Here is a 14031-nt window from a genome sequence, read left to right as displayed (position 1 = left end):
TCCTTATGAAAGGACCAAGGGCCTTCATTTCTAGATCAAAAAAAGTTCAACCCTTATTCCTCTTTTTTCTTTCTATCCTGGAAAGAAAGGAAATGAATAAAGAGTAGTTTGGTTTCTCAAACTGTGTTATTCTTTTTGAATACAACAGGGCACATGGAGAAAAGACCCAAAAAGTCAAAAAAGAATCAAGTCCAGTATTAACAGAACCTTGATAGTCTACTATCAGTAATTTTAATTTCCTTTCTAATTTTTTATTTTCTTATCTTCTACAATAATTGTTTTTGACATGGGGTAAAAAAACAAAGTTTTTATTATTATAGTTGTTTCAGCAATAGTTATTCAATGGCTATATGGAAACCATATTTGCTGCAGGCTAAGCAAAACACACAAAATCAAGACTGGCCAGGCAAAGGAGATTTTCAGAGACGCAATGGGTCTTCCCAGTGCAACTCCATCAAAGACGAGTCTATCTGCTGTCTGGTCCCGTGCCAGCGTCACCCAACTATGACTCAGGCAGCATTGGGATGAACACAGGCCTGGGAGACCAGGAAAGGCATTTTGCAGAGAAGCAGAAGTGCCAGGCAGCCTGTACAGGAGGCATGTTGGAAGCCCTGCACCGTGACACCAGAGGTAACCCAGCTGCACCCAAGCTGCCGAGCAGCCGAGGCCCAGGGGTTAGGCAGTCTTCATCCAAACAGCAGGACACTGAGACTTCACATAGGGAGCCTTCCCACAAGATAAGCAGAAATATATGAAGAAATTCATCTCCAAAGGAAAATATCTCATTGGGCCATCTCATTTCAATTCAATTTAATTTTAAATGCAAACTATATTTATTGAGTGACTGGGGAGATATAAGCATTAGAATATATTAACGTCTTCATGAGAAGTAGCAACACGTAACCACGTCCGGCAGCTTCTCAGGGCCAAATGCAGTCTCTGCCCCAATCTGACCGTCACTGACACGCAGGGATCACGCACGCCAGCCAGAATGCTCTGGGAGAGGCTGTCTTCCTCCCTGCAGCTATGCAAAGCCCATAGGCGCTTTCTGCTCACCAAAGGAGACGTGACCCAGCAAGGAACGGCCACTCCGTTTTCTGATTATTTTAAGGACCTGCAGGAGATCTGGGGGAAGCTGTAGATTTCCATGTTTCCAGCATCACTCTCTGGTGCTTTGCCAGCGCTTGGGTGGAAGGGCTCTCAGGTGCTATTTATTTGGTTTACTTTATTGTTCGGTGTTATTGTTTGTTGACTCGCTATATTGTTTTTCTCCTACAAAGGGGCCAGACGGTAAGGACATATCCTGCAGATGGGTAACTGATGACTCCCTATTGTTCAGTGTCTGCGCCCTGTGCTTTTATTTGCTTTGGTTTAAAAGCCCAAACAATGCATTTGTTGGAATTTAGTAACTGGTGTAAGATCAGCAGAGAACAATCTGTGAGCTGAAATTTTTGTACCCAGATCTGGTGATCTCTGTTTGATTAAGAAAGCAAAATCTAAAATGACCTGTTAAATAACTGCAGAAAAGGTCTTTGACTGAATCTGAAACTTACTTATTTTTCACTAAATATAAAACAATTAGACTCACAAACCATTTTCCATGATTCAAAAGGGATGGAGGGGCCCCCAGGGCACAGTATCAGCTATAAACATGTCTAGTCCAGTCTGCACATGTCATCTGAAAAACCAGCAAGCAGGTGGAACACCAAGGCTAAAATCATGACTTCAGAAACTTCATATTGTCACCTGTCCCAAGACATAAAATCCTCTAAGAAACTCTGGAGTCAGGCACATTCCCCTTGGAGAAGGGGTAATGAGAAGGGCCGCTGGGGCCCTTCCTGCGCCCTGCGCCCCCAGCTGGGCTGGCTATCTGTGTAGGAAGCAAATGCAGGAAATATCTGTCTACAAACCCTTTATCCTCAAGGTAATTGCTGTAGCAGCATTTTACTGTTTACCAAAGCAATAAACATGTGATCTAAAAAAAGATGTTTTCCATCTCCAGAGAACAAGGCTTAAAAAAAATACGTGCACTTATTTTATAATCAGCTTCTTATCAAAACTGGCTGCAACAGGCGTGTGATTCTGAGAGTGAGTCAGTGGGAAAAGTTTTTTTGGTAAGACAGAGGTGCCCTCACAGGGGGACGAGAAGCAAAAGGAGGATTTCTTCACTAGAATATCACCTTAGCAGAGTGACATGTATCTCTGTGCTTCTAGGTTTAACGTGGACTTAACTAGGTCCCTACTCTTTGGCTTAAAAAGAAGGTAAAGTCAACAAAACTACCCGCATTGGTACAATTGCTGGGATGGATAATTTAGAAAGTCAAATAACTCACAAAGTCACTTACCTTTGACCTTGGAAAATATTCTTAGTTGTTCATGTAAATATAAATAGGAGTTCGGACAAGAGGACGTGAAATGGTAGGGCTCAAAAGAAGATGTGTAGCTTCTGCCTTTGATGGCTTCTACCTGCCACAATCTTCCTCTTTATTTCTTTATTCTGGATTAAAAGTTTGCTAACTTGCTGGGCGGCACCAGTGGCTCAAGGAGTAGGGCGCCGGTCCCATATGCCAGAGGTGGCGGGTTCAAACCTACCCCCGGCCAAAAAAAAAAAAAAAAGTTTGCTAACTTGCACCACCCCAAATTTCCCAGAGTGAGAGAAATGATTGTGTCTGTGAGAGGCAGCTCGGAGTGGGTGGAAACAGCTCCTGGAAGGACCCCTGAGCATTGGAGAGGCTTGGGAGGGTCTTGTCATCATTGTTCTTTATGTTATTTAGACCCCCTTCCTGGGTGGGCAGCACAGATTGCAATGAGGGAGGACGCAGAGGGAAGGAGAGGGCAGCAGGTCCCCAAGTCCCCTCCAGGACCTGCTGTGCGCGGGTCAGCAGTCTCAAGGACCTCCCCGCACCACAATCGACAACGCGGACAAAGCACTTAGGAGTAAGTGGGAACTCATTGTCTCTGCCAGAGGTTTCACTTCATGATAAAGAGGAAAGAACATGGTTGTTGAAAGAAAATGGAAAAATTGGCAACTTGAAAAAAAATCAATTCACAAAATCTTGTAGAAAATGGGAGAGAAAAGCACTTCATGGATTCCCTGATTTTAGTCCTAACGGGAAAACATACTTGACTCAAATGCACAGTGAAATCAGTCATCATTCATTAAGATGTGCATAGGTGCCAGAGAGCTGCGCCAACTCCGCCAGCCCCACCATAACTCTGTGGAGTAGGGATGGCTGCTCTTCCCATTTTACAGATGAAAAGCCTGAATACCATGAGGCTGCGACCTGTCAAAGGCAAATGGCCAGGAAGTAGGATATCCAGGATTGGAACCCAAAGCCTGCTAGAAGCCCACTTCCCCGGCCAGGCACAGGGCTCCTCCCCACCTCTGAGATCCAATGGAGCTGATGGAGCTGCTCCTGCCAACCACCTCCTGACAGCAGCTGAGTCGTGAGACCTCAGAGAGAAGGAGTCTGTCCTGACCCTCTCCACTTTTCCATAACGGAACCAGGGCCAGGAGGCTGAGTTCACCTGCCAGGGTCCCGCAGCAGCAAACTGAAGCCCTGGGCCCCCTTCTCCCAGATAGGCCTGTTCCCCTTCCCCTCGCCAGCGGCTCCCTCCCTGTCTCCCATCCCTCCCAGAGACCAATCTTTCCCCTATGCCAAGGGTGCCACCAGGAAACAGGCAGCGTCAAGCACCTGTCTGTGGGCCAAAGGTAAATGTGGGGTGGGCTCCCCATTCACCTTCCTGTTTCTGATGCTCTTTGGAATGTCAGGTAACACGCACGTATAATGTGGATCCAAAGATGTCTACGCAATATAAAACCACATGCTTTTTTAACTTGGAGCAATGTCTTGAGAAATCTACCTCAAATTGAGACACAAACTAACCGTGTTGACAGATTCTGAAGTGTTGTTTCAACAGTTTCTTCTTCCTCAAAGGTGAGCATCACACACACACACACACACTGTCAACTTTAAAAAATAAGACCCGAAAACCCAACGGGGCCCAAGGAGGATGGAGAGGATAAATTCACTGTTGGTTGAAGATTTGAACAAATGGCCTTGGGGGAGAGGTGGTAGTGGGTGGTCCTGTATTCAGCGCTGGCTCCGTGTCAGTATTTGTTAAATGAAAAAAAAAAAAAAATGCACTGTTTGCTATCTCTAATGTCACAATGGCAAGGGAGACTGAAAATCACTGAGGTGGAATGATTTACAAGTGGAACGTGTCAAATGCAAGAGTCAGGGGTCTTTGTACGATGTTTCTTTAGTCTATTTTCAAAATTTCAACATGCATTGTTTTTAACAAGTGTTTGAAGTAACAACCCTGATGTTAATGTTATGATTGGATTCCGATGTGGCACTTTAAAAAATGAATCATTTTGCTTGGCTTTAGCATTTCTTTCCAAAATGTCTCAGCACTTATCTGCACACAACAGCAGATGGCTGTTCTTCCCCGAGCTTAATCCAGGAGCGCCTGCTGAAAGGCCGGGGGATGCCGCACGGAAAACTCTGACCTGCAAGTTGTTCATTAGGATGCCCAAGACGGGAGCAAGGAAGTTGATACTTTGGGTAAGGAAATTTAAATCAGCAGCCGATCTGGATCTGGAACGCCTGCCCCTGGATAATGCCAAACATGGAAAGAATTCTCGTCACCAAGCGAATATAGAACTGGGTGCTGGAGCAACATCTCTTGAATTTTCCAGCATTTTATTTTAAGTACCTGGAAGTGCCTGTGGGATTTTTCACACAAGAGCAGAGAACATAAAGTAGCCAGTTACAATCATTTTCATTATCAAATTATTTAATGTGTCACTGTATCACTTCATAGATCGTTTCTTCTCTGTACAGGAATTCATTATTTGAGGATAAGGAAAATGGTAAGAAGAAAGAGATCCTATGAGGACAAAGCACGGGGAGACAAACGGCTTTGTGTGACTTGCACAAGTCCCCTCGCTTCTGTGATCTTCTGTCCTTATCTGTCATAGGCCACCGTGCCCGGGTTGCGGGGAGGACCCATGACGGTAGGAGAGCTGAGTTTGGATCATGAGTTCAAGATACTCAGCTACATTTTTTGAAAGTATTTTTCTAAGCTTTCTAAAAATCTATTAAAATCTGTTTTATGAATTTTATTTTGCTAGGAGGACTATCTCTATAAAGACTTTTGTTTGAAATCAACAACAACAATTATATTACTGTGATATCCTAAATTCCTCTTCATGACTTCAAAGAATTTTAATTAAAATTTACGCCGTCAACAACCTCTACACATTGCCACTCACTTCTAAGGATACAGAAGGGTAGACAGGACATCGCTAAAAACAGGTCTGTGACTTGAGTGGGTATAAAGAATTCACTTTCACAAATGAACATGCGCTGAGCCGGGCGAGTGTGCTGACAGAGAACAAAGAGGGGGAGAAGGGAGAGATGAGGACTGATCTTAAACTTCGTAAAACGCACCTCAGCCAAGCTCCAAAAGGAAAATCTGTGAAAAGTAAGTTAAACTAAACAGAGCGTGAAAGCGTGAATGAGAAAAAAAAAAATCCAGAGGTCCCAAGGGACCACCAGTCAAAATAGGTTTACAGCAAACAAACAAAAAAAGTAATGAAATACTAAAATTAAAGAAAGACAAATGAAAATGAGACTTTGCTCTTGCCTGTCAGAATGGCAAAGATTTGAATTGTAAACAGGCATAGTCATGACGGTTTAATGTGGAACTGGCCTCATATCTGGCTAGAAGAAGCGGGACTTATTACAACCCTTCCAGAGAGTACACTGACAATTATTTTCAAATTGGAAGATATTTAAATTTGGCAAAGGCTTTAAAAACTATGTATGCCGTTGGCCCACTAATTACTTTCTAAGCACAAATAATAATATGAAGAATGTCTAAAAATTAGACAGAGGGTGCACTGCAATGCAATTAGTGGAAATCTGTGAGCAGCGTCATTTTCTACCATCAGGAATTGGCTATAGAAATCATAAATTTTCTTTTAGACGGAATACAATGAAGCATAAAAATTCTGCTAATCAAAAATGTTAAGCAACATGGGGAAGTGTCTATAAAACACTGCTGCTAACTGAACAAAGCAGGGCAGAGAGTCAAGGGGATGGAAGGGCAGACACATACAGGAGAAAGACGCATGTCGAACGCTAATATTTTTCTCAGGCTGGTTAGGATTTGGGAACATTTATACTGACTTTGTAATGATTCTTTAGAAATTGTCTCCACAATGAGAATCTTTTGTGTTTGTAAGTTGGGCAAAGGAACAAGACACATTTCTCAGCATCAGTGAGTGAGCAGGACGGTGGAGGTGGCCCAGAGCCCCGATCCTGCCCTCACCGGGCTCTTGGCACAGCCTGGCTGTCAAAGGAGACTCGAGCCAGACCTCTGGCCAGCACCACCTTCAGCGACCCCATGGGCACTCTGCCTGCCCACATGTATCTCCTTGTCCTCCCACATCCTCATCTGAGGATCCCCCAAGCTGCCCTGTCCTGTTGTTCCCCAGGCCCAGGTGTGCCCTGCCCTGAGCACAGGAGGCCACACATCAGAACCGAGGCTGTGGCTGAGGGCCTCACAGCTGGAGCAGAGTTTTGGTAAATGCAGAAAGCATTAACAGCAGAGCCAGAAAGACGATGTGATGCAGGGGAGAAGCTGGAATCAACTCAGAGTGTCTGATGGCATCTGCCATTTCCTAAGTACCAGCACAAGAGGGTAGCCTGCATGACTCCATTTTACAGGTGAGGAAACCAAGGCCAAACAGGGCTGGGACTTTGTTCGTGGTCACCAGATTAATAAGGACCCAAATGCAGGTGTGACGGTGGTTGCGTAAAGTAAGAGAAACACTCTCAGGGCTGGACTGACACAGTCCCCAAGGCAGGGGCAGCGAAAGGAGAGGATAGCTCTCCTGCAGCACTGGAGGTGTCCGCCAGCTCTAAGAAAAGATCCTGTCAGAGAGGAACAGAGCATGCTACCAAATACTGCAAAGGCCCAGAGACTGTCCCTGGAAAATACCCTTCTCTGAGACTTTCCACAGCCTCTCATATCAGAATTTTCTTAAGTATCAGCTGTTAAATCAATATATCTGCCGAGTTATTTACATGCCAATAACTGCTTTGGGTCCCCACTTCCAGGGAATCTTATTCTAAAGTTCCAAATGGCAGAAGCTATATTTTCCTAAAGATATCAGGAACGGTTGTCCTGTTCATTTTTTTATGTACATTTTTGTGCAAGAGTCCTTAACAAGTGTGCCACACACGCATTTAAATAGAGGCCTGTTTTGCAAAACAGAAATGTAATGGAAATAAGCACTTTGAAAAAAATGTCATTAGGAAACCGTTCCAGTTCAGAAAATTCTCTGAAAGCATCGAAGTCCTGAAGTGCGTTTAATGGGGAAAAAGTTTCCACAAATTTGGTCATTCCCAACCCTGCTTTCCTCAGACACTAAGCCTGGAAACAGGCAAGGGTGTGCACACACTCATCCAGACACACACTCAGACACACACTCTCACACACACACACTCATCCAGACACACACACACTCATCCAGACACACACACAGACACACACTCACACACACACATCCAGACACACACTCACACAGACACACACACACACACTCATCCAGTCACACACACAGACACACACTCACACACACAGAGACACACACTCACACACACTCATTCAGTCACACACACAGACACACACTCACACACACACTCATCCAGACACACACTCACACACACTCATCCAGTCACAGACACACACTCACTCACGCACACTCATCCAGACACACTCACATACACTCATCCAGACACACACTCACACACTCATCCAGTCACACAGACACACACTCACTCACACACACTCATCCAGACACACACTCATCCAGACACACAGACACACACACACACTCACAGACACACACACTCATCAGACACACATACTCACAGACACACACACACTCATCCAGACACACACTCAGACACACACTCATACACACACTCATCCACTCACACAGACACACACTCATCCAGACACACATACTCACAGATACACTCACACACACACTCATCCACACACTCATCCAGAAACACACACAGACACACATACTCACACACACTCATCCAGACACATATTCACACACACTCATCCACACACATACTCACACAGACATTCACTCACACACACACTCACACACACACTCATCCACACACTCACACACACTCATCCAGACACACTCACCCAGACACACACTGACACAGACACACTCACCCAGAGACACACTCACATAGACACACACTCATGCAGTGTGGGGACAGCGGACTGCATTACAGAGCCGCCCCAGGATGGGAGCGCCTGGAAGCCACGTTTAGGCAGGGCCAGCAGCCTGGGCCTGCTCTGGGGTGACACACACAGCAGGGCACCAGGGCTTACTTTGCACTTGGCCATTCTTTCCACGGAATTGCCCCAAAGTAACAAGGAATGAAGCAATTCGTATTCTACTTAAGTCAGTGGGCTGATGAAAAATTATATATCTATAGCAATGAAACTCATTCACCACATGCATCCAAATCTGACAAGAAGGTTAATTTTCTTCATATAAGTCTCAGTTTTCACAGGTTTCCTTTACATACGATGGCAAATATTCAGTGAGCACCTGCCACATGCGAGTATGACCTACAGGGTGCCCATGAAGTTCATGTGCAATTAAAAATAGCCAACTATACAAACTATAAAAACTATATATACCTATATAAACTACATAAAACACGCTATATTTTCCAAGTAATAAAAGCGAGTCCCATCAATTCATTTCAATCGTCACCAAACCCTCGAAGCTCTATTAGTCTGACAAAGTGATTTCTCTAAGCAAGTCACGGAAGCAGTGTTGGCGGCCCTCAGATCTCCCCACACCTTGCCCCATTGACCCTCAGGATGCTTTCTGGGTCCGTCAATGTCAGATCCCGTGACAAGGCGAAATCCTCCACATTTCTACATGTCCATTTTAAAGATTAAGGACCTTTCAACTCTAGGATAAAGGCTAGCAACCTGGGGTCCATGGACACCTTGAAAGGCCCAAGGATAGAAACGTTTCTCTGTTGTGAGGTCACATATCTCCCAGGAGGCATTATTCTGAGGACAAACTGTAGGCGTCTGCAGACTTCCCAAATGGCATAAGGCACTGAAATAAAAGGATCAGGAAAGTCTTTGGGGAACTGGATTAAACTCCTAACTGAAGCACAGTCAAGCCCACAGCAGGCCCCTGGGAATCTGTGAGCAAACACTGTGGGGAAGGTGGGGTCGGTGGGGGTCAGTGGGGTCAGTACTGCAAGATGGCCCAGACGCCCGCGGGGAACACCAGAATTGATCCGAGAATGGTTGTGCACTCAGGGACCTCAACTCTGTCGCTTCCAAGTTTTTACTGGTACTCTGAACCTGACCTTAAAATCCAGGGAGCCTTGAGATGAGTGGGCATGTTCCTAGAAGCTCCAGAAACTCCCTTACTTCTTCCAAGTGAAACATTTTCTTCCCAATTTCAAATTATCAAGGGAAAATGATGGAGAGAATCACAAAGTCTGGGTAAGAATATCTAGCTTTCCATGGTGCCTCACAGGATCTTACAAGTATTAACGCCAAAAAAAAAAAAAAAAAATCCACTCAGATGTTAAGCACCAACTGAACAAATTCAAAGCATCCGATACCTAATCGACCCCGTTGAATACTGAAACAACAAATAACGAAGTGCATTTGAGACTAGAAATTGCTTGTATGAGGAATGATTTCCTAATTCCAATGGAAGCCATAATTTTCCCCATGCTAATTTGAGCTTTGTACTAACATAATTAAAACCGTAGTCATCAGGAGCCAGGCCTCCTTTTTCCATTCTGTAAACAAGACTATAAAACCATTTCATTACTTGACACAGGAAACCTAAGAGAAACATGTCTTCAAGGAAGTTATCTATAAAGAGGGACTCTTTTTAACAGAGGATTTTTGAAAATTCACTGGAAGTCATTTTGAAGGTTCACTTGAGATATGTATAATACGTATACGATACAATGTAACAAAATGTTAAACCAAGCGTAGTGTTTAGACAACATTATTTCCCCAAATTATTCAAAAAGTCACAAAACACTCAAACTTCAAAAATACCTTCATATACTCATAAACATTTTTTTTTTAATTAAACAGTGTAACACATTGGTATGTTTTACAAAATGCACCCTACCTTCTAAAGGATAGTCTGTTATTTCAATGTCCTTTTTGATGCATTTTTTTAAGGGAAAAACCCCATAAAATTGTATTCAAGCTATTCGAGGATTAGAAAGAACGTTTCATTTAATTGTTATGAAATACAAATGTAAATAAGAGTGAACATTAGAACAAAAGGGTTGCATTTTTGTTCGTAAAATCAAGTAATTTCTACTTGTATAGCTGAAAGTGGAGCACATTAAACCCCAATTGTAAAATTCCTTTCTATTTTAGTTGTATTTCAGCAGACTCCAATCCTTGAAGCCAAGGAAAGAAAAATCTCTATGAGGTGAAAGTCCCTAGTACATGAATTTTTAAAATATTTTTGAAAACACTTCAAGAAATAAAACATACCTTGAGCAATGAAAACTGAATAGAATTCGGAAACACAGTCTAAATGTATATGGTGCATACCAGTCAAATCCTCTAATTCCAACTTTTCAAATTACAGAAACACCAAATCAAGGAGGATTTTTGAAAATGTCTCAGCCCCGTTCTGAGCTGTTTCCATTTTCATCATCTTTCCAACTAACTGAAACCCTCGACACCAACACAACCCAACACTTCTCACCTTTACACAGCAAAACTAAAGGCCCTCAAACTCTCCTTTTCCGCTGCCCAGTGTCACTTTTAGCTTCTAATTTTTGTCACTTCTACAAATGCCGCCACCAAGACACAGGCCCTGAAAACATTTTAACAGGCCAGCACCTCCTAGCCTGTGTACCACGGCCTCACATGAGCCGTTACATTGGCTTCATCTCCAGGGATGTGGCTATGTTCAGGCTTCCAGCTGTGTGCATCTACCTTCACAGTAACCTCTACATGCCAACTCCAAGAAACATTTGCGAGAAAACACACAATACCCGACACCCCAGAGCACCCATCCCCACAAACGCAACATCACTAGGAAGAAATCTTACTCACGGTGCACAGAGGAGCAGGTATTTTATTAAAGATAAACACAGAACAGAACAAACTGAATTATCACCATCTGAGTTATGAGAATGCTTAGTTCTTGACAAGGCGGTCCCAAAAACCAAGTCAATATTCACAAGTCCCATTACCAACAGCCACTTGCCGAGTGTCTCTCCATCTCCACGGCGACTGGCTGCCATCCCTGATGGCAGGAGTCACTGAAGAACCTCCAGAGTTCATCACTTACAAGCCCAACTCTTCCATTCCCCTGCCTTGCAACCTCACCGAGTCTGGTGCCTTTTCTCAGACAACGTCCAGGCACCGTTAGGGATAGTTAAAGAATCAGAAAATTCAGAAGTGCTCCGAAAAGGCTTTGCAAAAGTAATCCACAGCACTCAACAGTGAATTTAGAAAACCCAATTTTTTTCTGAGTTTGAAGTTTTTAAGCCTTGCGGATGGTTGGAGTAGGAAAAAGGAAATTTACTAGGCAGTGCAAAGGAAATCTTGTTGTCCTCTATTGTGGCAGTGGGGGTGTTGCCCAACCCTGACTTATCTGCCTTGATAAAGGAAACCAAAGTAAAGAGTAACAAGAACAAGATTTTGTCAAATTAAAAGGAACCCTTTCCTTACCTTAATAGTGCTGGCCATAATGCAATCAAGTTTATTGATCGTTAATAAATGTTAATAATAATTATTGCTTCTCTCTGACCAGAAAGTAGTTTTGATGAGGTTGTTTAGAGCGGATGAGATTGTGCTAAGTCTGGGAAATGAAGTCAGCCAATGGCAGGAAGAGGTTTCTATTGGTCCTGGCTGCCCAGCCCAAAGAAACAGGATATTTGGGAGTGGAGAGATAAGAGACCCTGAAAACAATGTTGTTTTTCTTGATGATATGCAGCCAGGAGATTTTTTTTTTTTTTCAATTAAAAAAAAGTCATCAGTTGCCTGGGACTGTGACGGCCACAGCAGGTGTGACCAGTGTGACACACTGTGCAGAGACCGAGGCAGGATGCAGGTGCGGCGGGCGAGGCTCCGCAAGGCTTCGCCTGGGCTTCACGCATCTTGGAGTCCAGGCTCCGGGGCACCCTGGGACCGGGTGCCAGCCCTTCCAGGCCTGGTTCTCTGTGGAATTACTGAAGAACCTCCAGAGTTCATCACTTACAAGCCCAACTCTTCCATTCCCCTGCCAATTAGGGCTGAGGAGGACTTGAGATACCGTCTTAGAAACGGAAACTTTACAGATGGAATTTATTTCACATTAATAAATAATTGTATTTAATAATGGCCACTTGCTGGCTGGTTTTATTAACAACCTATATTTAGTAAACATTTCAAAGAAGTGTTCTAGAACAGTTTCATTTTTCTCCTTCCAAATTTAATGCAATTTTTATTTGCTCCACAACAAATGCATCAAAAACCCAAAGACTCTAGAATCAAAGTAAACAAGAAAACTAAAGAGGAAAAAATAAGCCTGTTAAATATTTATGGAAAATCCAAATGACAAAAGCTACCACAAGTGCTTTAGAATGTCCGCAAGCAGGTCCCACTCCGACAGTCATCAGTGTGTCAGATAGCAGTCCCGGCAGAACTCTGGGCTATCCAGAGACATCCTGCGAAGACCATACTAAGTGTTTAAAATCCAACCTATAAGTTTAGGGTCACACGTCTGTTTTCTACGCAAAGGAAGTACAGCTAATGCAGGCCTGAACATTACTTAGAGGATTTCGGGACTTTAATTACTCATTTTCAGGAAATTACTTGTTCTCTAGAAGAAACATTTTGCTTTGAATCCAGCTACACAAAAGTTGGTCCCATAAAGAGGTGTGGTCTGGACAGGAGAGCCACAGGACATAACAGACCCAGTCCTGAGTCAGTGGGCGACTCTCAGAACTCTACAGACCCAGTCCTGAGTCAGTGGGCGACTCTCAGAACTCTACAGACCCAGGCCTGAGTCAGTGGGCGACTTTCAGAACTCAACAGACCCAGTCCTGAGTCAGTGGGCGACTTTCAGAACTCAACAGACCCAGTCCTGAGTCAGCGTGCGGCTCTCGGGTGCAGAGGTGGACACGGAGGGGACTGATCTCACACTTTAGGCCTCAGACGTCAGAGTTCTGTACACCAGCCCAGGTTGCTCTTTCTTGTACGGTCCTGATTCATCCAGAAACACAAGGAGGAAAAAGGGAATGAGCAAAGGAGGAGAAGGAGGAGGGAAGGAAGAGAAGGTCAAGAAGAAAAGGAAGGAAGGGAGAAAGAAAAAAAGGAGGAGGGGAGGGGAGGACAGGGAGGGAAAAGGCGAGGAAAGCAGAGCAGAGAGGAAGGGGGAAAGAGAACAACGAGAACGTATATTGCAAGAGATCTCATTCTGCGTGAAAATCAGAACCTGGTACGTTCTCAGCACCTGCATTTCAAGGGGGTGTTGACTTCCCCTCTTTTCATCTCTGAACAATGAATAAGATGGTAGGCCGATTAAAATTCTGTTTCCCCTAAAATTTCAAAGTACGGCGTTGTTTTATCTGGGCAGCTTCCACTAGAATTCTGGAGAGCTGAGGGGAAAAAAGCTCTTGGCTCCACCAAGATTCCCTGCATTTGTTGTTGTTGTCCCTCCTAAGAAGCATCAATTTAAAATGTTAAATCTGGTCTTCCAGTATGCAGGGCTCTGTCACGGATTTACTGACCAGCTTTAAAGAAGATGACCCCTTTGCTAACAAAATCGCCAGGAACAGACCGTTCTGTGTGGTCCCTCCTCCCGCCACCCCCTGGTGTGTAAACAGGCCTTGCCTGCTCCCTGGAGCAGGAAGCCACCAGCACTTTAAGGGGACCTAACTCTTCAGTGACCATCTGACTGTAACTCCTTGGTTCTTGCCTAAT

At 44.1% G+C, this 14031-nt stretch overlaps 1 protein-coding gene across 2 annotated transcripts in view; it reads right to left on the bottom strand.

Annotated features, from left to right (window-relative positions):
• ERG (ETS transcription factor ERG) overlaps nt 1-11938 on the bottom strand; it is a 111393-nt gene extending 99455 nt beyond the window's left edge. Inside the window, exon 1 of one of the 2 annotated variants that reach the window (XM_053565403.1) lies at nt 11797-11938. In XM_053565403.1, the coding sequence (XP_053421378.1) occupies nt 11797-11814 (18 nt within the window). In that variant the 5' untranslated portion in view covers nt 11815-11938. The remainder of the gene's footprint in view (nt 1-11796) is intronic. The other variant, XM_053565404.1, reaches the window with a different exon arrangement.
• Nucleotides 11939-14031: the final 2093 nt, after the last annotated feature.

Source organism: Nycticebus coucang, chromosome 16 (assembly GCF_027406575.1).
Source record: "Nycticebus coucang isolate mNycCou1 chromosome 16, mNycCou1.pri, whole genome shotgun sequence".
In the NCBI taxonomy this organism is placed as follows: domain Eukaryota; kingdom Metazoa; phylum Chordata; class Mammalia; order Primates; family Lorisidae; genus Nycticebus; species Nycticebus coucang.
Note: the sequence above shows the minus strand (reverse complement) of the source record. Positions and strands in the feature narration are given on the sequence as shown.